The 27,256-nt window shown below is 41.2% G+C and overlaps 1 protein-coding gene across 2 annotated transcripts; it reads left to right on the forward strand.

Annotated features, from left to right (window-relative positions):
- The first annotated feature begins 217 nt into the window (after positions 1–217).
- On the forward strand, positions 218–26,470 carry LOC136427599 (uncharacterized). Of its 2 annotated transcripts, XM_066416575.1 has the most exons (24): positions 218–395; positions 5,224–5,357; positions 5,881–6,024; positions 6,809–6,897; positions 7,009–7,122; positions 7,945–8,074; positions 8,736–8,810; positions 10,027–10,144; positions 10,950–10,998; positions 11,954–12,052; positions 12,389–12,459; positions 13,489–13,574; positions 14,324–14,438; positions 15,127–15,216; positions 15,790–15,909; positions 16,687–16,895; positions 17,737–17,848; positions 19,315–19,478; positions 19,797–19,922; positions 20,785–20,905; positions 21,770–21,926; positions 22,965–23,146; positions 23,664–23,715; positions 24,617–26,470. In XM_066416575.1, exons 2-24 carry the CDS (start codon positions 5,254–5,256, stop codon positions 24,805–24,807), a joined length of 2,718 nt encoding a protein of 905 aa, XP_066272672.1. In that variant the 5' UTR covers positions 218–395; positions 5,224–5,253; the 3' UTR covers positions 24,808–26,470. The 2 variants fall into 2 exon arrangements, with proteins under 2 accessions (XP_066272672.1, XP_066272673.1); XM_066416576.1 differs by lacking the exons at positions 218–395; positions 5,224–5,357; positions 5,881–6,024 and having other exon boundaries at positions 6,809–6,907.
- Positions 26,471–27,256: the final 786 nt, after the last annotated feature.

The following is a 27,256-nucleotide window of genomic DNA, read 5'->3' on the forward strand; positions in this document are numbered from 1 at the left end:
AACATCCTGTAAATAGTGCAAGAAAAATCTTATTACATCCTGTTAAAGTGGAAAAAAATCTTATCGACAGGAACATCCTTTCAATGGCCTCTGTCCTCCAAATTTTAACACGTCGAGACTGTTTTTCCTCGTTCGCTTGAAGCGAAATAACGACTGAACACAGCCTGACAAGTACAAAGTTTCGCGCCAAAAAAACAGGAAGTAACCTTTGAACTAGTCGCGCAAAGGATTCTGGTTAATGTTCTAGACTGCAAACCCGGAAGTAGGAGCCGAAGTTCAAGGGCTTGCAGGGTTGGTCAGACTTGTGTTTTGGTCCGTGGGGAGCAGACGGAAAGATGACCTGAAATGTTGGCTCTGCGGGTTCCTGAGAAAAAGGGAAGTTCTTTGTCCAATTGGTGAGTATTGCAGAGGTTGTTATCACCAAAGAAAATTTGTTTTCTTTTGAGTATAATTCTGACTCCGTTTTATTATAATAACCTCCTTGAGTTTTGCGATCCCCTATGACCTCCTTGGATTGAAGAAGTTTGCCTGGTCATCAGACTGGCCTGCCAAACTATAATTCAAGAAGATTTAATCAAGACATTTGCCGATTCGTATATGCATCTAACAATGGCTTATTGTGCGGGGGAGGGGGGCGTCTTCACAACGGGGTTTGCGGAAAAAGCTGGGCTGTCTACCTGGCCTGGCTAGCTGGCCTGTCTACCTGGCCTGTCTACCACGTCAGGCTAGCAACCCAGAAACTCAGAAACCCCCATTCATATCCCCACAAATTGTGAGGCCCCAGTGCAGCCGTGCCCCCTAGCGGAACGTTTCCAAAGCACACCCGTTACGCTGGGCGCGTCACAGCACACGCCGATCGTCATTCGAAACCGCGATTTTCGTCCCCTCTTCTTGATTCCTACGAAGTTTACATGAATTGCTTCATCGTCTGAAAACGAACAGGTTGTTCCCATTCTATCGCCCTTTGTTTATGTTATCCAAAGGAACTCTCGAAAACTGCATTTAGCGAAGTCGCAGACGTCGCTGATCGCCATCTTACTTCACGTGACCATGTTCTTCAAGCTTGCTTCACTGGAGGGCGCTGTTTCAGAGTAGAGTAGAGTTGCCTCTGAATACATCGTTGTTGACACCAGGTTGTATCAATATCTAACTTGGAGCCACCATTTTACGTCTCTTCCGGCTCCAGCGTAGACACCCTTCCCTAACCGGTGTCTCCCAGTTTACAGGGGCATCCCGGAATTGAGTATCAAACCCAACTTGTGTGAATCTCAATGCGTAAGTTGTGGGACAGGGTGAAGTTGCGAACACAACGATACTAACAGTTTAGATAAACAAAGGAACCATGTGTCTTACGGTTGGGCCGGCTGTAGGCGGGACGCGGACCGGAATATGTAACGTTCATACCACGTGGCTGTCGGCGGACGTTGACAGACTAAAAATTCATACATTTCCGGTCCATGTTTACCGTCTGCTTTGAAACAAGGCTATCTAAACAAACTATCTTAATACCCAAATAGGTATCTTAACACGCACGTTTTAATAAACAAGAAGGCTAAGTTTTTGGAAAATAAACATGCCTTGCAACGATTATGGTGTATCTATGGTATATCTTTTTATTGATAAATTGATATCTGATACAATGTTACACTATAATACGTTCTGTTTCTAACCTCTTTATTTTTTATTGAAATAAGGTGAATGCAGAGTTGTTGAACCTACAAGCACGACAAAACAATGTCTGGACGCTGAGATGACAATGACCTTCATCCTTGATCCTTGATACGGCCGTATCTGTCCTGCCCTGTCCAGAAAGTGGCCACGATCGGTGTATATTTCACAGTGTGCTGATTACACGGAACATAACGTAAACGGACAGTGAACAGGCCTAGGGTTCCTTGTTTTATCTAATACATAGAAGAAATCTTTATTGACACGACAAAAGTACAGCGACTTTCGTATGGTCTTCTACAACTATACATGCAAAACAAGAAACAATGGTATACAAAATGATTAACCTCAAACTGGAACAGTCCTACCTGACCGAAAATTCTACTCTACTCTACTCTAGTACATGTATATGGATACTTCACTACTAGGGGGGGGGGGGGGGGGGGTCGAATGCAGAGTTGATGTATGTAAGTCTGCTTACACTTTCATGTCCATTTCATACCAGTCTCAGGCACGAGTGCCATGTTTATTATCAGCTTCTGCCAGAAGGTGATAATAAACATGGCACTCGTGCCTGAAACGGACGTGTCTGTCTGTGCGTGCAACTTTGCTGTGATGGAGATATAATCCGTCGTGTTGGTTGACAGATGGTTCAGGCGCCGGTGACAACATTCCCATGTCTTCAAACTACACGGGTAATCATTTACAGGGGCAAAGAGTAGACCGTTGTATACTGCCAGTCTGTACCTTACCTGGCATGTGGTAACTTTAAATGGCGCCACTATAATCCCAAGTACGTAGAAACCTGACCCCAACCCTGTGCGTTTATTTCATAACAGCTTGTGGGCCGGTTGAACGAATAAACAAAAAAGATGGGAGACTTTCGTCAGAAGTAGACCAGAATGACAATGAGAGACGTACGTCAGAAGTTGACAAAATTGACGATATCTTTCTAGCATGTACCATGTATACATATATGTTTCTATAAAACGTTTTGACAGTCCGACGTATCCACGTTATCATAAGTAGCGCAGGCATTAAAAGCCTGGAGTTTTCGTTCAGAATTCAAAGTCAAATTAAACCAAACAGGAAAGATATTTGCTGTGATAATCACTAATAACAATATTGCAAAGACCGCAAGGAAAGATTGTGCCCCGATTTCTTTTCAGCAAACTGCAGGAGACTCCTACGGTATTTGTGTACGGCAAATTACGAAATTGCTCCATGCAACAGATGAGAACACACAGAGCGCAAAGGTAATAGTTAGGCCATGTGAGACCTGGGTCACAGTGTCAGCTAACTGCCAGGGGGGTAGGGAGGGTTCATTATTTGATTCACATAAGGACATTGTTATCTTACAGCCACACAAGAACAAAAGTATCAAACTGAATCAAATCTTTAAAGACTAACAGGCACAAATTCAAGCAATCGTTACAATGAAATGGAAAGTCAAGTTTCTACTCTTTATAAACAGTTGGGAAACTGGGAATCAGAATCACATTTTTTAGATTTTTGAAAAGAACACACATAATGCTCTCAACTCAAACAGTTCCAGTACTACAATGAAAAGGAAAGGAACATTTTAGTAACTCACAGTTAAAAAATCCCAGTTTAAAATCTGTATGTAATATTTTGAGACCACAGGGATGAATTGTAAAAGAGAAACTTCGTGGTAGTGGCCAGGTTCTGAAAACAGATAGGACATGTACGAAGCTTGTTTACAGGTCATTCTGCTTCAATATAATACTTTTTATCTTTTTTATAATACTAGTATGATGTGCTGAAAACAATATATTTGATTCATATTGATAGAAAGAGGATCTTCGGGGATGTGGCCATGTTCTAAAACAGTTAGGCCATGGCTGAGGCCTTTCTATGCGAAAATAGTGAAGCTCCCCCACTCGGAGTCTAGAAAGCCCATTGTGGGAGAAGCTTCCCTATTTTCTCATAGAAAGGCCTCAGCCATGGCCTAACTATTACAAAGCATACAGGTTTGCGGGTCTGCGTTATAATGCTGGATATTGGCGCAGACGTTATAGAGGAACTTGTTGCTTCGTAACTATGGGATTGATTTCAGTTCAGTGACAAGAAGGCGGGGCCTCGCCCAGGCTTTCTGGCGTGGTGACCGGGGGGTGACCTGGTGCACATCCTGGGACAGCTGTCCTGGGACGTCCCCGGCGGACGTACTAATTGGAACAACATACGGCCTGCAGGCACAGCGCCCTGCCTGGGTTAAACTTTGCTACATAAAAAGCTGTTGTTTCAAAGCAGACGGTAAACATGAACCGGAAGTATCAGTAATTTTTAGTCTGTCAGCCATGTGGTACATACGCCGGTCCGCGTTCAGAGGCAACGTACTGAAACAGCGCCCTCCAGTGAAGCAAGCTTGAAGAACATGGTCACGTGAAGTAAGATGGCGATCGGCGACGTCTGTGACTTCGGTAATGCAGTTTTCGAGAGTTCCTTTGGATAGCGTAAACAAAGGGCGATAGAATCATGAGATGGTAACAACAGGTTCGTTTTCAGACGATGAAGCAATTCATGTAAACTTCGTAGGAATCAAGAAGAGGGGACGAAAATCGCGGTTTCGAATGACGATCGGCGTGTGCTGTGCCGCGCCCAGAGTAATGGGTGTGCTTTGGAAACGTTCCGCTAGGGGGCACGGCTGCACTGGGGCCTCACAATTTGTGGGGATATGAATGGGGGTTTCTGAGTTTCTGAGTTTTTGGGTTGCTAGCCTGACGTGGTAGACAGGCCAGGTAGACAGGCCAGCTAGCCAGGCCAGGTAGACAGCCCAGCTTTTTCCGCAAACCCTTCACAACGTACTGTGTCGTCTTCTAACATAGGCTAGGGTTTAGCATAGTAAAGTAGTTTACGTTACATTTCTATATAGACAATGACCAAGGGGAGATCTGCTGCAATGAACTCATAGCAGAGACCTGTTGATTTAAAGGCATTCAGAGCATTTTATGAGGCTAGAAATTTGAATAAAAAAATTCCTACACGTAGTAAGTTTCAATAACACTATAACGTTAACATTAAGGAGCAAAGATACGATGTCGTTGTGTGGTGAGAACTGATAGAATATCCAAGCCCTAATAGACTGATACTAACTGTCCATCACAATTAGCGGTTAGACCAATGAGAGAAAGTGACTGCATGTCCGTCAAATAGTTGCATTTCTATGTTTTGATTTTGCATTTCTACATTTTGACGGAGGTTGGCGGGGCTATGGTATCTACAGTATTTACAGTAGGCGCGTGAAACTAAAAGGTGATGTAGATTATTTTTGTGCCGTTTTTGCGCACATTTGAAAAGAAATCTGAGCGCAAATGTGGTAAACAGTGGCATTAAATGTCAATTTCATAAAGATTACACCAACTAAAATATTTCCAGTTTTCAAGTCTCAGAAAATGCTCCGTGTGCCTTTAAGGTCATTCTACCCCTGCATTGTGTTGGGATGACACAGTTTTTTTTCCAATATTCGGATCCTGTCAATTGTTGGGGAAAAAGTCTAAGGAACATCATGTCAATTGCCTCCGCCTTTTTCTTTAGACATTCACATCTATCCAACATGACGAAGTGATGTCGGATGACAGCGATGTGAGAGAGAGGATGGAGACAGAGGAGGAGTCTGGGACCCTCCCAAGGACACACTGGGACACTGAGGAGTTTCTGGAAGATGAGGGGTGAGAGACAACAAAGTTTAGGATCAGTCTGATGAGATGTAACATCCTTAAGAAATAGATGATAATCGTTGCATTGCTTTTTGATCGATAGTTGTGTATGCATTAACTTCTGTACGTTTAGGACCGCATAGTGATGTCATCCCCTGGTATTGTACATATGTAAATACTTTGCATTTGGGAATGCATCTCATTTATATGTATAAGCAGCAACACCTGTGAACCAGTCAGAATTGCCTTAAAGAAGGTGACAGATGGTCACTGAAACGTTAGTGGAATAAATCTCTTGGTTGTGTTAACTTGTGTAAAAAGAGTCTTTTTTATTCTTTTATTTAATATGAAATGTATTTTGATTTGAGCCAGAAAAGGCAGTTGTAAAATTAAGTATATAAATTTGTATATGCTGAATTCAAAAGCATTCTGTATGCAATAACATTCAGTTGTTAGTAACTAAAACATAAAAGAGATCATGTTTGGCTTACTAGCCATTAGTGCACCTTGACAATGATATTTTCATTTCTTGCAGATACTCCTTTCACTACTCCTTGCTGGAGATCTTCTCACCTGAGATTTTGTTCCACATCTTGTCTCACCTGGAGTGGCACCAGGTGGGCGTGGTGGCACAGACATGTAGGACACTGTACGAAATGTGCCAGAGTCCTGCACTGTGGTGAGAATTATCACCTTCACTGAGAAGGTTATGTTTTGGTCAGCATTCATGTGTGTCAGTCTGTGGGTTGGGGTTTTGTTCGCGTTAAGAATTTTCGCGTTTGCGTGGAAAATTTTTGTGTTGAAAATTTGAAATGGAGAATTTATTTACAGGTTCAAAATATCAAAGTAATTTTATCATCAAAATTTTTCTCCCTTGGGAATAGACTTGAGTCCCTTGGAAATACATGTAGCACACACCACACCCAGCCCACACCCATGCATGGGGAAAAGTTTACCTGTAGTTTTGATCATTTGCACGTTAAAATATGCAAATTAGTTCATCCGAAGGGAATTGAAGGTTAACAAATATAAGGTTTCACGCCCAAAAAATTTCAAACAAAAAAAATTGGAAAGTCAAGAAAAAACAAACACAAGTTGATTAAACCCGTTCCCCAGTCTGTCTGTCTCCATGATAACTTGAAAATGCCTGGATGGACTGTCTTGATATTTGGTAGGTGAGTAGGTCTTGGTGAGAGCTTGAAGTGATTAGATTTTGGGCCCCTTAGCGACACTTTTATGGTACTGCAGCAGAACTTCTGGTTTTGATATCTTGTGTATTGAACAGGCTATGGTCATGATTTTTTGAGTGGTATATAGCTCTTGTATCTCATATGGGATGGCATGGGATCTTTGATGGCTACATATAAAGATCTGTCATCAAAGATATATCATCCAACATGATAAGAGATGTCATACAGCACTGCAGTCATTATTGTAGTTAAACAACCTTGTCTTATACTCAGGTCTAGAATTACACACCTTGACTTCAGGATGTGCCAGGAACCAACAGAAGAGAGAATACTGAAGGTGTTGCAGCTGTGTAAACATGCAGGTGAGCAGGGGTGAGTAGCTGGGTTTGGAGGAATTCTGAAAAACTTAATGAAATTGCCTTTTGAACATTCTTTTCAAGTTAAAGATGAGCCTATTTGTGTCTTCCGTGCAGATTACCTAGCTATTGGTTCAATTCTGACTGATGATCTGCTGACAAACAGTCTGAACTACTGCCTAGAGCTGAGAAACCTACACTTGGAATCAGAACACACCACCGATGACTCTGGTAGGTCATTAAACAGCACTGATGTTTTTTTGTTTTTTTTTTGTTTCTTAATTCTTTGTTCGTGCCTAAGAATCTCGATAAAGCTCTTTGATGATACCCAACCATTGTGTGTAATGAGCTATAGATGTAATAACAGGGATGTGTTACAAGTTTGGCTTAAGTCAGTTCAAAGGTTCATGTAATACAGAAAGCGGTACTACTCCTACTACTAGTGGTGGTGTTCTCATGGAAAAGTAGCATCAGAAAACCATGACAAGGAAGCAATACAGGGATGACAACAAAGTTACTTGCCCCCATTGCAGCCCATGATAAGACCCACAAAAGCAAGGCCCTTTAAAAGTACTTACCTTAACTTCAATCTTAAAAACTCTTCTCCACCAGTAAGTCACAAGGGTATACTTAATAAACATGCAAAGAAAACAGAGGGTTGTACAGAAACGCCACCCGAAGTAAACAGACCCTACCTTTGACCTAGTTCCCGGCCATATCCATCCGCATGACCCAACAACACACATATGTTCTTACGCCACCTAAACTGCTGAACTAAATGGGAAAGCTAAGACCCTACCTGTTCCTTCTAACCAAAAAAGTCTCCAGATTGGACAAAAAATTTCAAGGAAAAGAAAGGTAGTAAAGATTTTAAGTAGGGACTACAAAGGTATTCGAATGTTTTACACTCTACTGCGCAACTCAACTTTGGGGTACACTGTACTTTTATCACTTGATTTTGAAATCTCCCTTATTCTTTCTGATAGCATTGGTCTCTTTCTGAAGCATTCACAGGCGTTAACTTGAACGGTTTATATAACGGTATCATTCCAGTGGCCATTGTAGCAGAAAAGGGTACCAGGTTAAGGTCCTTCACCATTGTCAACTGTCGGGAGGTGACGAGTACTGCCATCAGTAAACTGCTCACATCCAACCCCGCCCTCCAGGAACTGGGAATTATGGTGTATGTTTCCGTTACACTTGATTTACACCCTCCTAAAAGTAGGACCCTATCGCTCGATTCGTTGGCTCGCTCGCGTAGGGGCCCTGCTCTTTAGCCCCGGTAGACACAATTCTGGCGCCGTCGCCACCAAAACAGCTTCAGCCAATCAGAGGGTTTGCTAAACCTCATCTGGAGCAAAAGCGCAAAGGGTGCTGGCAAGCTATCAACCAATCAGGTCACGTCTCACATCGTTACTTTAGGTCCAGAACAAATTAACCGCCAAATTGTGCCAAATAAGGACAGCTCATTAATAATTCATGAGCAACTGTCAGTAACGTCGCCAGAACCGTGTCTTCCGGGGCTAAAGAGCAGGGTCCCTACGCGAGCAAGCCAACGAAACGAGCGATAGGGGTCCTGCTTTTAGGAGGGTGCTCGATTATAGAAATGTTGCTTTCATCTATGATCATAGCACATTTAAGCTTCAGTGTTACTATCGCTGGTATCGACCTACAACAATTGTAAGACATGTTTTCTTTCTGTCTTTGAATTTTTTATGAGACTGCCTTGAATTTTGCATAGCTGTCCAGGTTGAAAGGCCTGAACCCCCTTGTCAGGATTCCTATATGGTTTAGCTGTTGAATGTTGATGTATTTCACTACATGTTGTGTGCTTTATTTCTCAGTGACTGGAGACATCCCATGGATATATGGCTACAGCCTGAGCAACCTCCATCTGCGATACAACTCAGACAAGTCTGGTGAGGGTACAAACTTTGCTCAAAATTTTTCTTTGTTATCAAACAAAAAAAATTCGCCAAAAATCGATATTTCAAAATAATCTCGTAGGCACGCATCATTCTTTAAGTATTTATTACTATCATGTACATTCCTGCAAAGTTTTATTGTTAAACATCGAAGCCAAGGAGAGCATTTTTTCTAAAAAAGGGGCGTGGCCTTATAATCTTGATGACATAATCATGACATCATACTAATTTGCAGAAATCATCACCTTGCTATAAGGTACTACCTGAAAAAAAAATTAAGGTTGGGGAAGGTTTATAAAGCTTAAGAAAGTTTTTTTTCAAAAACATCCCAAAATTCCTCAGCCACCCTTCAACAATACCTTAAGATAAAAAAGTATTAGTCTTCTTGTGTTTTCTGCTACCGGGTACATGTTACACTAGTGCTGCGTACCAGTACTGTGTACAGGTCCAAAATACCGGATCATGAAGTACCGGTACTGTACCAATATAAATATGTGCTTATTTTGTGACTGATCTCCTAACCTCATGCAACACCAAACGTGACCAAAGTGATACCTTGGAACAGCGTAACTAATATGCAACAGATTATTCAGGCAGGCTGGGAGTTTTGATAGTAAGGCCAAGGGAGTTTGGCGGTAGGAAACCTAGTTATGTTCTTTGAATAAAGATACTGATAAGTTGAAAACAGTTTATGTCTTTTACATTGAAGAAGTTCAGAAAAACACATTTTCAATACCTGATGTTACGTTTAGGTACGCAGCACTCTGTTACACACAGTCTGCATTGCCTGTTGGTGGGCAGGGCTCGAAATTCATTTTTGGAAATAGGTGCACTGGTGCACCCAACCCAAAAAATTAGGTGCACAGAAAGAAATTTGGGCGCACTGCAGAGAATAAAATTGAGTGTCAGAAAAACATAATTACAAAGTTTAACACTCTTAAGAACTTCAATCTGTAATTCTGTAGCTAACTTTAAAATTTCAAACAATATACTTTTTCTGATACTTACTTTTCAGGAATATTCTGTATACTTAGTGTACAATAGTACCCTCATCCTATAGCCTACAAAAATATCTTGGTGCACTGGTGCACCCACAGTCAAAAATTAGGTGCACAGCTCCAATCTTGGGTGCTCATGCACCCACTATTTCAAGCCCTGGTGGGGGTTGTGTCATGTCAAACCTCTTCATCTACGTACTTGTTGCTCCCAGTTTCCAGAGATGTAGACTCTCCGTGGAGAGATTACGATCACTCGGCCAGACATGCCCACTTCTGCAAGATGTCGACCTGTCAGCCTGCTACGGACTACAGGAGATCACCCAGCAAACGGTCAGACTTTTTATCTACTCAAAAGCTTTGATATTTACTAGAAACCTCTGGGTGAGTAAGTTATTCTAATAATAATAATAATAATGATGATAATAATAATAATAATGGTTTATTGGTCAGAAATTACCAGTGCAATGGCAGCCAGTGCTGAATTGCTGCAGTGTTAACAATCACATAATACACAACAGATACATATTTGCTCCACACTTGCACTTTGTAGAACTGTCGCAAGGGTCTGGCTGTATTTAGATCAATGATGTCCTTTAAGTGTCCTTTAGGTTATCTCCGAAAGGTGGAGGAACGCCCGCCTCAACTTTTTCAAAAAACTAGTTGATAATCGTAATTATCAATATAAACACAGACAGTCTACTGAAGCCAGCTCAGGGGCGCACCTGGGGGAGTCACCATCTCAAATTTCAAACACTTAATGCTAGGACAGATTCATACAAGCATTCATTTTCTCCACGCACCATTCCACAGTGGAATGCTCTGCCTGGCACGGTTGTGACGGCTCCCACAGTTGAGTCTTACCGTGCCAGGCTGGAGGCCTGCCCGCCTTAGCCTGGGACCATCCCCCCCCCCCTACTTTGCCCCTTACGGGGTTATATGGGGGTATGCAAGATGATGATGATGATCTGTTATTTAATCTGCTGAAGAGGATGGTGACTGTCTTCTCCATAATTAGCTCATCTTGCCAGTTGCTACAGAGCGTTTCATATTTTAAAAAGGATGGATGATTATTGAATAATCATATTGAAACAATGATTGTGGAAGCTAGTCTTACATAATGTTCCTTTCTGCGCAGATTGGGGCTGGATTCCGAGGTCTTAGAGAGCTGTGTCTGAGAGCAACAGGTGAGCGATAATGAAGTTAGCATGAAAGCTCATCTGTGTTGGTACATCCCATGATAAAGTTAGATACTTCACTTCAACACAAGCAAATGTTGCTCACCTCAAATTTTTAGTCGCTCTTATGTCGACCCTCTTCAGGAGTGATTCAATTACTCTGAGCATGTGACCTTGGGGTAATTGAGGTGAGCAACATTTGCGATGGTCCAAATCCTTCTATCTGGAGTTGGTGATTCATTACAACTCACCCGGATGGAGGCCTGGCAAACAGAATTTGAAGTGACCGGATGGCTAAAGAGTCCCTAAAACAAGACGCAAATCATAGGTTTTTTCAGTAGTTTTGGCTCCAGATTTTTTGGCTTTCGCTATAGCAGTGTGTAATCTTTTATATTTTCTGAAAAGTCCGATCTTTATAGCGTTTTACGGTTTCCGAGTTTTGGTCGTTCGAAAAGACTTCCTGGTATTAGTGCGTGATAACGGTAACGCGGCCTTGTCACCTGATTACCCGAATCGTGCGTTTTCGCACCATCGGGGATTGCAGAAAACGTTTCCTCATGATTATTTTCATTTTCCTTAATTGCACAGACAGAATGATTACCTTTATTGTCATATCAGTCACTATCCTAAGAAAACTCTTATTTCCTTCCAGTGGCCTTCGAAGAATGCCCCAAAATAGCAGTTTTGGGGGATGAGAATTGCTTTAAATTACGGTTTTCACCAAAAATGATGTTTCCACAGAAAATATCAAATGCGTCTGTCGGTCGGTGGCAAGGCACCTATATCCATCTGAAACATTAAATTGCCCGGAAAACGATGTTTGGAGAAGCGCTATTGCCTTTCTGGGAATGAGTCAGGTCGGCTCCGAATCGTTAAAAAAACTCAGAACCGAGACCTTAAGTAGAGCACTTTGACATTATAGGAGTGTGTTTTCATTAGTGGCTGTTATTTCTTGACGTTACAGATATTGAGAACCTGGAACTAACTGAGCTTGGTGAACTTGAGTCAGTGGACTGCTCCAAGTGCAGTGGACTGGAGTCCATCACAATCAACTGTGTAGCATGTGAGTCATCAGACTGCTTTCTTACGATAAACATATTCATTTGCTGTCTAACATTTAGTACTATTACAAAATTACTCAATTTTATTTATTCATGTATTCATTTATTGAGATCTACCACATTCATGGAAGGATTGACTTAACAGGTGACTATCACCTTTTCAAGAGGTGCCACACCGCGCCACATATTTATAGATAGATAACTTTATTAGAAACTCGAACTAGAAACTCAAACTTTATCATATCAAGTACATACGTAAATACATGTAGTACACATGGATGTCAATTGAATAGCAGTGGGTCACAGCTCATTGTCTGAGTGTCTCTCTGTGTCCTCAGTGAGAAGACTTGATGTTACAGAGTGCACCTTTCTACAGCAGGTCAGCATCAAATCAAGAGTCATGAGAGAGGTAATTATAAGAGCATACATTTATACTAGTGCTGCGTACTGGTTCTGTGTACCGGTACTGTACCGTAAAATTTTATTCGGTACAGGTCCAAAATACCGGATCATGAAGTACCGGTACTGTACCGATATAAATTTGCACCAAGTATGTGCTTATTTTGTGACTGATCTCCTGATCTCATGCAACACCAAAGGTGACCAAAGTGATACCTTGGAACAGAGTAACTAATATGCAACAGGTCATTCTGACATTCAGGCAGGCCAGGAGTTTTGATAGCATTTGGCATTTCAGGCCAAGGGAGTTTGGTGGTAGGAAACCTAGTTATGTTTTCTGAATAAAGATACTGACAAGTTGAAAACAGTTTATGTTTTTGTCATCGAAGAAGTTCAGAAAAACACATTTTTCAAATTATTCGGGTACAGGTACAGGTCCGGACCTGTACCTAAAGCTCTGTTCCGGCACCTGTACCTGATGTTACTTTTAAGTACGCAGCACTGATTTATACTGTAGAAGGTGTACAGGGTTTTGTCTAGAAAAATTGAATAAGAGGGAGCACACACAAGTGAGGGAGTGAATTCTATGTATTTATGGGAGAATTGATTGCTGAGTGAAGGCTGTATGCTGGGGATTAAGCTAAAATCTGAATTCGACAAGGGGGCACTGGACTGAAACAAGAGGGCGCAGCGCCCCTCTTTCCTGATTTAGATGAACCCCTGGTGTATATGCATTGCCTGGTCCCGTGTTCTTTGTCTACAGATTGGTATGAAATTTGATTACTGTAAATGCAGAAATGTTCACTGGGATGTATCTTAACAGTAGGGAGAGAGTGTTCGCTGTGGTTTTGAGTTCCCGTTTGAAACAATAGTAGCGCTACAGTCACACAATGGAACGACTTTTCACAGTGGTTTTAAGTTCATGGTAAATTGTTCACCGCAAAATCCCCGAACATAAAACCACCGCAAACATTTCTGCATTTACAGTAGGTCATCTTATACTTGGTTTTGATTGGTTGACGTTGTATTTGATTGACAGGCCAAGTTCCGTGACCTGCCTGCCCTGACAGACCTGTCTGTGGAGAGTGAGAAGCTGGTGACACTGGACATCTCTTACTCCACAGAGTAGGTCATGCCTCAACAGTTTTGTTCAGTGTCTGTTGTTTGATGGAATCTTGTTGTTGATGACAGACAAAAATGTTGGCCATGTTGAAAGACAAAATTGGCATGTCTGATATGATAAAAAAATTAGAATCGCTATATTATTATTACATATATGTTGATGAAGGTTAAGGCATCCAGGTAAAAAGAAACGCCAAATGACAGTTACTCAAGCAACTGGGTATCATTGTACGTATCCTTGCCATTCTTAAAGGCACCCAGAGCATTTTATGAGACTTGAAAACTGGAAATATTCTAGTTGCTGTAATCTTTATGAAATGGACATTCAATGCCACTGTTTACCACATTTGCGTGCGGATTTCTTATTAAAAGTGCTCAAAAGCGGCACAAAAATAAGCTACATGGTGATCTTTTAGTTTCATGCGCCTACTGTAAATAGACCGATATCATAGCCCCACCCACCTCCGTCAAAACATAGAAATGTAAAATTAGAGCATAAAGATGCTCTGGATGCCTTTGATATTGTACCTTACATGATAATAAGTCTATGACAGATCATGAATAGATCTATGCTTCACTGTGCTACAACTTGGCTAATTTATGATTCTTGATGCCAACCCTGAATCTTTTAGCCTGGAATGTTGCAAGTTGCACATATTATATCTGCAACTGTAGAATTTGTTTTCTGCAAATTGAAAACTGCATGAGCATTTCAATCGGCATATTTATACAGAAGCTATTGTATTTTCCAGGTTAAGTCTCCAGAAATTGTTGTCCCTGCCATCCTTGTCTTGTGTGGAGACACTGAACATCACAGGATGTAAACAACTCAACCTCACAGAAGTCAACTCACTTCTGCTGCCAAGGGTTTGTCTTGTCTTTGTTTTACTAATGTTATGGCAATCATGGCAATCACTCGTAATCTTTATTCAGATCATACAGAAGTACAGATAAAGATACAAACAGATGAAAATTCGAGCATGATGACCGTGTCAGTCCCTACACCTGAGTGAGGAGGGTTGACACGGTAGCCTTCGCATGGATTTGTTTAGGGTGAATGACAAGTTGCGAATCTGAGACCCACACACTTTGGGCATCCGTCTTCTCCAGCGGCACCAATTTGAAGGAGACGTACTGGTTCTGGTTGGGATGCTTGCAGTGAGCTGCCGGATGACTCTTACGCTTGAGGTCCGCCTTGATATCGCCAGTCCGCCTGGCGATGCTCTCGTCTGCCAGTTGAAGACAGCTGCCATTGGAGACTTGTCCCTCTAACTGAGGGGGAAATACGTGTAAAGTGCCTTTTCCAAGGGCACAATGTTGGGGCGCAAGTTCGGACATGTCTCTGGGCACAACCCGGGATCAATCCCGAGTCCCATTGTTTGACAGCCACACGCTCTACCACTTACGCCACACGACGCCACTTTGTATGATGTAGTTGGATAGTAATGATAGTTGACTATATCACTGTAATTGGACAGACACCTTTAATATATTGCTAGTAATGTATCTTATAATCTTCATATCTAAATTGGTATGTTTTTAAACTCTGTTGTAGATGCCCCACCTGTCAGAGCTGGTTTGCGGAGATGTGTCCTGCCATGATGTCACTGTCAGGTCCCTCACCTTAACTGGATTGATCATTAAGGTATCACTTCACTCTTATGTCCTTTTTATTCATTTGTTGGTTGCTTGATGCATTGTAGAAACAATCATTTCATTAACCTACTGCATCAAGCTTACTTGGAGGTATCCATTGCCTACTTTCCTCCTTTCCTACATAATGTGCTCTGTGTCTTGAATATTTGATGTTGTTTGTATGCATGTACTCTGTAAATCACTTCAATGTAGCGGCTGGAAAATATAGCCGTTGGGGGGAAATGGAGTAGGTCACGGCACTTAATTTTAACGGTATGAACAAACATTACTGTCTTAAATATTAGTGATCAAATAATAGCGATGATGAAATTTTAGCGGTTGACAAGTGACCGTTAAATTAGCTAAAATCAAGTTACAGTTAACAAATCAAGAATTACAATAAATGTTTTGCTGACAGGGTACAAATGTGCAAAATTACAGGTTTGCGATAGCAACCCTGTTCTGTTTTTGCATGCAAGGATGGGGGTGTTTTTTTTTTTGTCACCAATGTTGAGTGTGACCATTTTGACGTAGGGGTTTTTTTCTTGCTAGTTTTTTTTCTAGTGTATGTCTCTTCCTGCAGGATATCCAGCACCTCCCGTGTGTGTCAGTGAACTGCCCCAGTCTGCAGAGGTTCACTGTGGAGAGGTGCGCAGACCTGACAGAACCGGAACTGTTGGATGGACTCATCCTGGGGAGACATGTAAGCAGTTGTAGCTGAACAAATATTGGAACTCCTGAACAGTTTATTTCATCTTAATAAAATCGTTTCATATGTCACATTATGAAATGAAATACCAGCAAAATATAAGGAACGTTGTAACATTCACAGTAGACCGGAACAGGAAACATTTTAAATACAGAAGTATTTTGTTTTAGTTTGTTCCATTTCGTTCCATTTTGCACTTTCTGGAGACCCTAATAAAATAGCAGAAAGGAAAGAGCTTGTAATGGAAATTGTGCCAAGTTATATCATGTTAACATAGTGAGATTGTCCTTTAATATGAAAATTTATTAGACAAAGCATCATCTAGACTTTATTTTTTGGCCCATGGAATAAAAGGTAAACTGTTTCCTGTCAGTTGTTCAAGTCGAAATCTTTCCCACACCTTTTGGTGTATAGAGCCGGTGCCCATTTTTATAGCACTCAGCTCACTATAGCAGTGGGCTAGTCCACTAGTGATGGTGTATGTTTAGTCTGTATAACGCAAACTCCAGCTGTCCGGGGGTTTCTGTCCCCTCCTAGGCGGCGAGCGGTTGCAGGGCGGCGAGCGGTTACAGGAGGCTTGATTGAAATCAGGCTAGTGTATGTTAAACCCCATACTCTTTCTCAGTGCCGAGTGCTAAGCAGAGAAAGCAGTATGTAACATTTGTAGTCTTCGGCGTGACCGCTCAAATCCAAAGCAAAGACTTAACCCCACAAGGCTATCGCACTGATATCCTATAATTATATATACCATTGACTGCATGTTTTCTCCAGACTAAAAGGTCACAACAAATCAACAAGGTCACCGCCATGGAAGAGCCAACATGCTCCAGACTGCCCTCGCTCAGTCACGGAGCTCCCATGATGCAACACCTGACCATTCGGCAGATCCCAAACATGGTGGGAAGCTGCCTGAGCGGTGACGGTGCAAGCTTCGTCTGTCTGAAGGTGCTGGAGATCGAGTCCTGTCAGTTCATGAAGAAGTGAGTAACAGGTTAGGGGAACAGAACCAAGCTGAGCAAGAGATTTTAAAGGCACCAAGAGTATTTTATGAGGCTTGAAAACTTGAAATATTCTAGTTGCTGTAATCTTTATGATATTGACATTTAATGCCACTGTTTATCACATTTACGTGCAGATTTCTTATCAAAAGTGCTCAAAAGCGGCACAAAAATAAGCTACATGGTGATCTTTTAGTTTAACGCACCTAGTGTAAATAGACAGATACCATAGTCCCGCCCACCTCCGTCAAAACATAGAAATGTAACTATTTGACGGACATGCAGTCACTCTCATTGGTCGAACCGCTAATTGTGATGGACAGGCAGGATAAGTCTACTAGGGTTTGGATTTTCTATCAGTTCTCACCACACAACGACATTGTATCTTTGCGCCTTTAAAGTAAAGTGTTATTGAAACTTATGTGTAGGAGTGACTAGAAATTGGATTTTTTGTGTGTTCAAGTTTCAAGCCTCATAAAATGCTCTGGATGCCTTTAAGCATGCTGATATTAAGCATGCTGTCCTATATTTTTAAGATTTGTTTGTTTTAGATATTGATCACTATTTCTGTTGCTAACAGTCATATATTATAATATTGCAACATCAATTCAGCCTTCAAGCTGTGACTATAGTGATATAGAATTGTGTTCTCAATAAAACTGTCACAGTAATGATTTTGGCATTACCATTTACAATTCTTTTTAGTCAGATTTGATGACTATCACTTTTGGGAGTATAAGATAAGATATTTTCTTCAAATACAATTTTGTGTTTTTTTTGTAATGGATTGTTCTGATTTATTTGTATCTTTCCCTTTTTGAAGTTTGGAGATCGATGGATGGCCATCCCTTGAAGAGGTCCGAGTCTACAGCTCCAAAAAGCTAAGCAATCTAGTGGTCATCAACAGCCCACATGTAACCACTGTCATCACACAGGTAAGAGGCTTCTACCTTTGCACATGATATCTATAGATGAGCCTTTTATGGTCTCATTCATGTATTACTCCGAGTGGGTACCCTAAAAGAATCCGTGTCCAAAAGATTGATGGCTGCATGAACGTGTGTTTATATCGGTGGGAAATTCCCTTTTAGCCAGTCCAGCTGATTTCTGAAGAAATTAGCAGCCAAAGTTTGCAGCAGCCCGTGAGGTCTGACGTACACAGCCCGGGCATTGTAGGTGATGCGGTCATGCGCTTACAGCTGGAAAGTGCCTTTTTAGGGGTGTAGTTAAGTGCAGTTTGTAATTGCTAATAAAAAGAGATTGTGTATAGTGAAAATGTCGGCAATTTTTTCACATGATCTAGGGTAAATGTTGTCAACAAGGAATGGATAACATTGGCACATTTTCTATATCTTCTTTACAAACGCGCCCGTGTAAAACACGTATTATAACATGTAAGCCTATGGGGCAAAAAAACTAAATGAGACCTTATAGTATAGCATGAATTATAAGGTAGTTGTGCTCAAGACCGCCCAACTATCTTTACCAGATATGCCTGTTTAGTTTGCAACTACTGATACAGTAAAGAAATTTCTGGAGCAGCTTTTATGTAATAATAAATGTTACATTTTACATCTACAACTTGTTGTTACATGTACCTTGATTATCAATTACAGCGCTAAGTCCTCACGTAGAAAACTGCATGTAACCTTCATTAACATTAATCTACCAGGCTACATGTACATAACTTTGGCAGAAGTATGTTACTGTACAGTAGATTCCGCATATCTGTATAGCCCATTTGTCAGCGCAAATTATACAACTCCCCGAACTATACGACTGTCCGAAATAGCAATATTGACGTCCCGAAGGAGGGGAGGGGGGTGCGAATAGAACTTTGAGCAAGACACACAAACACACTCACGATATCGCAATTTTTTTGTGCAAAATTTTAATCAAAGTCCAACCAGACCTTTCCGACGATCTTAACATCACCATCTTGGAGTAAATATGTGATCTATTTTGTTCAGATAAGCCCGAACTCCTGCCAAATAAATAAACTTATGCCATGTCGATCACATGAAATCTTGCAGTCGACCAATCAGAGCACAGGTTTTGTGACGCAAACCAATCAGCGCTTAGAAAAAAGTGGTAAACATGCATATTGATGTGAACCAAGATGGCGTCCCGGCGTTACTCGGCCTTTGGCCACTCTATTTCATGTGAAATCGCGGCCTAAAATACGATTCATCTACGCTACATATTAAGAAGAATTTTTGTTCATGTAGATGTTATATTTTCCTTGAATGATCATGAAATATAGAAGAAGATTTTGGTGGCCAAAAAATAAAGGCGGGCAATGGGGACAGCGGAGGAGAGAGAAAGAGGGATGGGAAAAATACAGACGTTACAAATACAAGGAATGCACTAAATCAGCTATTTTTTGTCAATCTTATTTCAGTGGTGCAGCAGCATGATGGAGAAGTTCCACGTTGTGTGTGACAAGTTGCAGACGCTGAAGACGACTGGCTGCAGCTTTGCTAACTACACTGTACACAGCAAGTCTCTGAGACAGCTGGATGTCAGCGGTGTGTGCATGAAGCCAACAGATACTCTAGATATAAGGTAGGGACATAATAATAATAAGCTCCACACTTGCACTTTGTGGAACTGTCGCTGCCATTCGGCGCTAGCAGGTACGACCTTCCCCATCCAAAATCAGGTACCCATTCACACCTGGGTGGAGTGAGGAAAGTCGTGTAAAGTGCCTTTCTCAAGGGCTCAACATCGGGGCATATCGGGGTTTCGAACCCGGGACCTCTCGGTTCTGGGCTTCTTTAGCCAAATTTATATTTTCCCATGATCTCAATACATGTATCTAAGGTATATGAATCTTCATTCACCATATCCTATGTAATGTTGAATATCAAAATTTTTTTTTAGATGTGAGAGTCTTGTGGACCTGACCATCCTGAAGTGTGAGAATCTGTCTGAGGTCTACCTGTCGAAGTTGCTGTCCTCCTGCCCAAATGTGACCAATCTTCGCCTGTCAGGGTGTAACCAAGTCAAGTAAGACAATTGCTGCATAGTAACTTTTCAAGATCAATTTTATTGTTTCTGATGACTCTATGTACATGTACATGTGTATGCAGGGCGGCTGACCTTTAAGTTATGGCTGCCCATAGGAAAGCATGTTAAAATACACTGAAACAAGGCTTCATAAAAGTACTAACCCAAACTTCAATCTTAAAAATGCTTCTACACTGGAAATTCACAAGGGTTTAGTTGATAACCATGCAAAGAAAACAGAGGGTTGTACAGCTCAAACTCCAAGGAAAGCTGCCAGTTTCAAGGAAACCCTACCTTTGACCCCAGATTTCTGATGTATCCCTCCGCATGACCCAACAACTCATATCTATCCTTACGCCAACTAAAATGGCAAACTTAACAAATTTCAACCAAAATGGGAAAGCTAAGACACTACCTGTTCCCTCTAACCAAAAAAGTCTCCAGATTGGGCAAAAAATCTCAAGGAAAAGAAAGGTTTTAAAGATTTTAAGTAGGGTCTATAAAGGAATTCAAAGATTGTGCACTGCGCAACACAACTTTGGGTCGTCACCCCTACAACACTGGCTTTTAGCTATCTGTCAATGCCTCCTTGGGATTGGCACATTCTACATGTAGTAGTAACATGGCCACCTATGATCATGTTACAGCAAAGCTTTGAGAGTGTATTTCAGCTTTTGTTGGGAAGATGGTAAATTTTAATGAACATAAGTTAAAACCTGAGACAACAATCTGTCTAGTCATCTTGAATTTTGTATGTCCCCTTGTGAACATAGTCAAGTTCAATTTTCTGTTCTATATATTTTTTGCACTATGATGATTGTAAAGTTAAATATTTTGTAAACCTGGCCTGTTCGTATTGCAGCTATGTGAAAGTGCCAGCTACAGTGACCCATCTCTCCCTGAGTGCCTTGCGGAGATTGTCTCAGGTAGTGTTGGAGGAAAGATGCAGACTGACTGTGCTGCACCTCAGTCACTTACCAAAGGTGGGCCCAGTATTAACATCGACTAAGTTTAACATAACTCCACCAAGGTACATAATGTATACATCCAAACAGATCTTCAACATCGCCCGGTATAATGTACTCCTGTATATCTAAACTGTGCATACCTGGGGGGTGCTGCACTAGAGATTTCTCAAACTCAGTGTTTTACAAAGTGGCAGATTTATGTAACCTGACAGGTTAATGTTAATGGAGGTTACGCTCCATATCAGTCTTCAATACAGGTACATGTAGTAGTTAAACAAAGTATAATGTGTTGTTTGGATTAGGTCAGGGATTGTACAATAGTTTGTTAGGGGAGAGCATGCATAATGTAGATCAGGAAGGACCATGGAAAATTATCTTGACCTGGGACAAGTAATAATATTGATTGGGGTCAATCTATGCACCAGATATTGCTTACTACTGTAGATATTGTACAATATGTAGTAGAGAGTGTCCAACTTCACACCTTGATATAATAATGTCATGCCATGAGGATGTCACGGAATTAGTATTCATTTGTTCACTTGAAAGTTCATCTGTGTTGGTACTAATGGTAGTCAATCTGTATCAAAGTACAATTTCCAACACAAGTATTTGGACTTACCCAAATTTTTGACTGATCAACTCCAGTCTCTGTGGTGTAACATTATGCAGATAGGACATGTGACTGTGTGAGCAGTGGATCATATGTATAGGAAAGTCTGTGGCGCCCTCCGTCACAGAGACAGTGGATTGCTCATTCCTTGACAAGGAATGGAGTTGATCAGTCAAAAATTTGGTTAAGTCCAAATACTTGTGTTGGAAATTGCAGTTTAACTTTGATACAGATCTTTAGTTGTTGCTTGCTGCTTCCTGTATCAGGTGTCGGTGGACTTGCGGCTGCAGCTGCTGAGCAGGTGTCAGAACAGCCTGTGTGAGCTGGAGCTGAGAGGACTGCCTCACGAGACACAGCTCTCCCTCATCCTTCCACAACTCCACTCCTTCACACTGGACCAGTGTATCCATCTCACCGGACTGGGTAAGGCCACACCAATTTAATTTCTTGGTTAACGGATTTTTATTTTCCAAAAAAAAAATTTAAAAAAAAAAAAAATCTTGAAAACAGAAAGCTGGCACAGCCTTCTGTTTTCATGATTTTTTTTCTAAAATCTTTTTTTTTTTTAACATAAAAATCCGTTTAACAAGAAATTAAATTGGTGTGGCCTAAGACATTGTTTCAGAGTCTTGGCATGTCACAGTGCAGTGAAAACTTAGCATGGTATCCAAACCATATGTGGCGTCGTGTGGCGTAACGGCTAGAACATTTGGCCGTCAAACAAGGGAACCCGAGTTCGATACTGGCTTGCCCCCAGACATGTCTGAACATGTGCCCGGACGTTGTGCCTTTGCCACAAATTTCCTCACTCTACTCAGGTGTAAATGAGTACCTAGCTTCGGTTAGGGACGTCCCTTGGATAGGAAGTTAAATGGAGGTCCCGTGTTTGGGGAGAGCCACACCCCGAGCATGTTAAAGAACCCACCACACCTTTCGAAAAAGAGTAGGGGCATGCCCCAGTGTGCGATGGTCCAAACCTTACAGTCTGGTCTGGGTTGACATCTTGAAAAGGTGATAGTCACCTGTTATGTCAATCCTTCCACAAATGTGGTAAATCTAAATAAATGAATAAAAACCTATCATAGATCCTGAGTCTCCTCTCTTGATACCAGGCTAGTGAAAACTTGAGTACATTATTTGTTCGACACCTTGATGAGAAATAGCAATCTTATTCTGGGATTGGGTGATGAGTAATACTGCTTGGGTCATGGCAATATTCTTTTTCATACACTTTTAAAACAATCAAATTTTTTAAATTTCATCATGATTACAGATGGGCCATTTTGCACCTTGTGTATCGAAAAGACCCCCTTGGTGTCTGGGTATCATGGCTTGATAAGCAGACATCAGAAGTATTCCTCCTCGTATCTATAAAATAGAGACAGGGAGGCAATGTTTCATCTGTGAGAAAGGGAGTCTAGTTTTGAAGCCAAACGATGACCAATGACCAATTTGTTGCAGACTTGACGTGTCCACTGCTGAGGTACCTGAGACTGCAGGGCTGTCCCAAGCTGTCCTCCTTCAGCATGAAAGTAGGCAACCTGGCATCGCTCCAGGTGGACCACAGCTCCCCCTTGCTGTCACTCAGAGCACTGCAGCTGGCCTGCAACAACCTCAGGTTCCTGGCCAGAATTCTGGGATATGTATGTATACTTCCTCCTTTTCTTCTTTAGGCTACTTGAACGACTTTTTCTCTACCACACCCACTTTCCTCAGAAAAGCAGACCCAGCTCAAAGCCCCCGTCACAAATAAGAAATTCAGCTCAGCCGATGTGTTGGTGAGCTTCAAATGTGCATTTTCGGTCTAAGTACGGCCGACGTCCTGTCGATTACGCGGGCTTCGGGCGATTTTTAGAGATAAAAGTTTATCCAGATATTGGCTTTTTACCAGGTTTAGTTGATACTGACTTCATCCATGTCCAAGAGACAGTACCATCTCAGGGGGATTTTTAGTTTTTAGTGTTCGACGGACATCGCCTGAGATTTTCATTGGAAAATACGGTCGACGCTCTGGTGATTTTCAAATTCGGCGAGCTTCGGGCGATCAACAAAGTCGGCTGACGCTCGCATGAATTGTGACGCCGGCTTAATGCAGAATATATTCAGTTTGTCAATTGCTTTTACATATGCTTGCTGACCTCATGATGTTTGTCTTTGCAGTACTGTCCTAACCTGGAGGAACTTGTGCTGTCTGGAGACAACACCAGCATGAGTAAGTCAGACATATCACCTTCTTATAAGTTTTAGAGGGACAAGAAGCAGATTGATGGAAAGATACATGTACAAGTACCATGCACAGGTGCTCTAAGCAAGGAGGTTATATAATGTAACCTCCTTGCTCTAAGGGAACAATCAGAAGGCCTGTGGCCTTGAATAAATCATGGATAGATAAATTTGCAAGGTATAATGTTTAGATTATGCAGTGAAATCACATTTTGTAGTCCTGAATTCTTTAATCATAAACAACAGGAGTTGCAAAGAAACTACTGTTTCTTCCGAAAATAATTTCATCAGGTTGGTAGAACATAGGATACTGGAGTTTCTTTTTACACAACCAGGAATCTCACCTGCTGACGTTTCGGTGTCTGTCAGACACCTTCTTCAGAGCTTCTGACTGGAGTACTGCTTCTCACCGCTATAAGTAGCCGATGTAGGTGGCAAATGAAATCATTAATTCATCATCTTTTGCGGCGAGAACACAATCCCAAACGTGGCTGAGCTCAGTAGGTTATCACCAGTGATGAACCGAGACGAGGGGGGATACAAGCTCAGCCACGTTTGGGATTGCATTCTCGCCGCAAAAGCGCCACCTACATCGGCTACATTTGTACTTATAGCGGCGACTCCAGTCAGAAGCTCTGAAGAAGGTGTCTGACAGACACCGAAACGTTAGCAGGTGAGATTCCTGGTTGTGTAAAAAGAAACTCCAAATATCCTAACTATACTGTTTCTCTCTCCATCTCTGGGGGGAACTAGTAAATTTCCAGAGAAGATTATTCTTTACTACTGCAGCAGTAAAGATCAGTTGTTGTTGTCAGCAAAACACAAAGTCTGGCAATGCATAAGTGTACTATAAACTATTATCCATGGCAACATGTCCCCTGTGTTCACAGCCCGTGTGTGCAGCATAGGACACAACCTGCCCTCCCTCCACACCATCACCCTGCAGAACTGCACCCTGGAGGAGGACCTCGCCGCTCACCACCCCGGCCCCATCCACCTGCGCGCCGCCGACCTACACAGGACCACCCTCAAGGACATGGTCGTCATCTTTCAGCAGAATGCCTCAAAGTGGAAAATGTGATCATTGTAAACCAAAAACATTGACTGAATTCATTCCTCAAGCTAACCGATATCTTTCACACCGCAGTCGTCCCACAGTAAGACATCTGGAGCCGCATAGTTCCCGTTGAGAACTTTTATTCAGCCTAGTACCACGACTGGTTTTGTCGGGACGGCTTTTTCATTGTAAACCAAAAACAATACTTACACACCACCCAAAGTTACTTGTAACATGCCCAATGTCACTTAGGGTAAGGCTGTTGGTGTAGTTAGTGTTTAACTGGCCAAAGAGCTAGCTACTTCAGCACTAGGGGCTCGTTAGGGAGTAACCCAATAAACTGAGGTAAGCCAAAGAAAAAAACTGCTTTGAAATAAAACTTTGTAGCTACTACATGATTCAACAAACATAGGTACACATGATCATGGCTTTTAGATGTGGTGGTCAACTTTGAGGAAGTGCCTCTAAAATCTTGTATTGTAGCAATCTTTCAAAACAGCTTGTAATTCCGCCATCGTTGTAGTGTTATTGGTTTTATACACAAGGAAACATATTGTTTGCAACTGCAATACTACAAAATTATCCTCTTATCTGTATTGGGTAGAAGCAAATATTGTGTAATTGGAATTTAGGCAAATGAATTTGTATTCCGAAGTTTGCATTTTTAGTGAAAGAGTGTCATAACAGAATAGTACATGTATATTATGTATATGTTTATCCGTCGAGGGGTACAAATATTGATTTAGATTGTGAACTTATCAAGATCATTCATAGATTTTGTAACATTACATTACCTGGACTTACCTGGACCCTTACACTGTAAGTACATGGAGGTATGTTTGGGTAAAGGGTAAATTTGTCCCTTATTACATGACTAAAAGTACCATAGGTTGATACCACCTAGTAAAGGTGCCCTAAGCAATTTCAGGGGGTAAAACTGGAAGTATTCTGGATAAGGGAAATAATCTATATGAAATTGACATTTACTCCATATTAGCACATTTGCATCATTATTTCATACTTTGGGCATTTGAAAAGAGCGCAGAAACAAGCTGCAAAAGTAGTATTTTATTTATTGGTACCACCCAATAACCAGCCCAAAATTCAGCCGTAACCATTTTCTGTCGACAATTTTCGGTAACTTCCGGCCCTGTGACGTCACAATATCCGAGCATATTGAGCCATGACCACGTGATTAATTCTCCGGAAGCGTTCGGGACTTATCGGTCAAAATTGCATATGTTCGGAAAATTTGAAATGATGGCTGGCCTCCAAGTGCTCAGATTTTCAATGAGTTCACACCACACAGCAACATCAAATCTTTGCTCCATGATGGTGGATATCCAATGGGATACTGTTATTCAAACTTACTATGGATAGAAATCACTAAAAAATAAATTTGAAAAATACAACTTTCAACGCCCTAATATTGCTTAGGTTGCCTTTAAGAATATTGTAGAATTTGAAAAGTTAACAGTTTTATACATGCCAAAGGTCTTTTTCATGATATAGCTCTGCCTCCTTGTACAACCTTTCACAGCATGTAAAATTATAGTCTAACATTTAAAACTGTTGGAAGTGCTTGCTTTTTGTGACATAATGAACTTTTCAAGTATATGTTTGAATCAAAATCTCCAAAATGAAATGATGAGATAATCTTAACAACAAATAACAAGAGTAGGAAAAGTATTGGATTTGCAGCTCAATGCTAACATTGTGAATTAATTTATACGCAATTTATTGCTGTTCGGACAAGGTAAGGAGCCACTCTATAATAATCAACCAAAGAGAATGTAAACAGAAGGTTTATGTAATTTTTGTACATTAAAATGGATTAAGTTAGTTGCTCTGGCTAAAAAAACTTTATTTTCCGATGAGAATATACAAACTAAATTCTCCTTCATAATCAAAAGTCATTGAATAACAGAATGTAATGAACTGTAAGCCAGATGCAATGGATACAAGATTTGGGGCACAATGCTTTTATTTACCAAGAGAACATCTGCCAGTATCAGTATCATTCTGCAGCAAGTTATGTAGCAAGATTTTTGCAACGCATAACTTCTTAAAGGCACCCAGAGCATTTTATGAGGCTTGAAAACTGGAAATATTCTAGTTGCTGTAATCTTTATGAAATTGACATTTAATGCCACTGTTTACCACATTTGCGTGCGGATTTCTTATCAAAAGTGCTCAAAAGCGGCACAAAAATAAGCTAGATGGTGATCTTTTAGTTTCACACGCCTAGTGTAAATAGAACTTGATACCATAGCTCCGCCCACCCCTGTCAAAATGTAGAAATGCAAAATTAAAGCATAAAAATGCAAATATTTGATGGACATGCAGTCACTCTCTCATTGGTCGAACCGCTAATTGTGATGGACAGTCAGGATCAGTCTATTAGGGCTTGGATTTTCTATCAGTTCTCACCACACAAGGACATCATATCTTTGCTCCTTTATAGTGTTATCTA

This window comes from Branchiostoma lanceolatum, chromosome 2 (assembly GCF_035083965.1).
Source record: "Branchiostoma lanceolatum isolate klBraLanc5 chromosome 2, klBraLanc5.hap2, whole genome shotgun sequence".
NCBI lineage: Eukaryota > Metazoa > Chordata > Leptocardii > Amphioxiformes > Branchiostomatidae > Branchiostoma > Branchiostoma lanceolatum.

What these genes read in the sequence shown, in the direction of transcription:
- LOC136427599 (XM_066416575.1), top strand. Translation starts at nt 5,254, where the DNA reads ATGTCGGATGACAGCGATGTGAGAGAGAGGATGGAGACAGAGGAGGAG. An exon ending in GACATCTCTTACTCCACAGA is followed by an intron (nt 13,575 to 14,323) that starts GTAGGTCATGCC and finishes TGTATTTTCCAG; the next exon opens with GTTAAGTCTCCAGAAATTGT. An exon ending in TCCTGTCAGTTCATGAAGAA is followed by an intron (nt 16,896 to 17,736) that starts GTGAGTAACAGG and finishes CCCTTTTTGAAG; the next exon opens with TTTGGAGATCGATGGATGGC.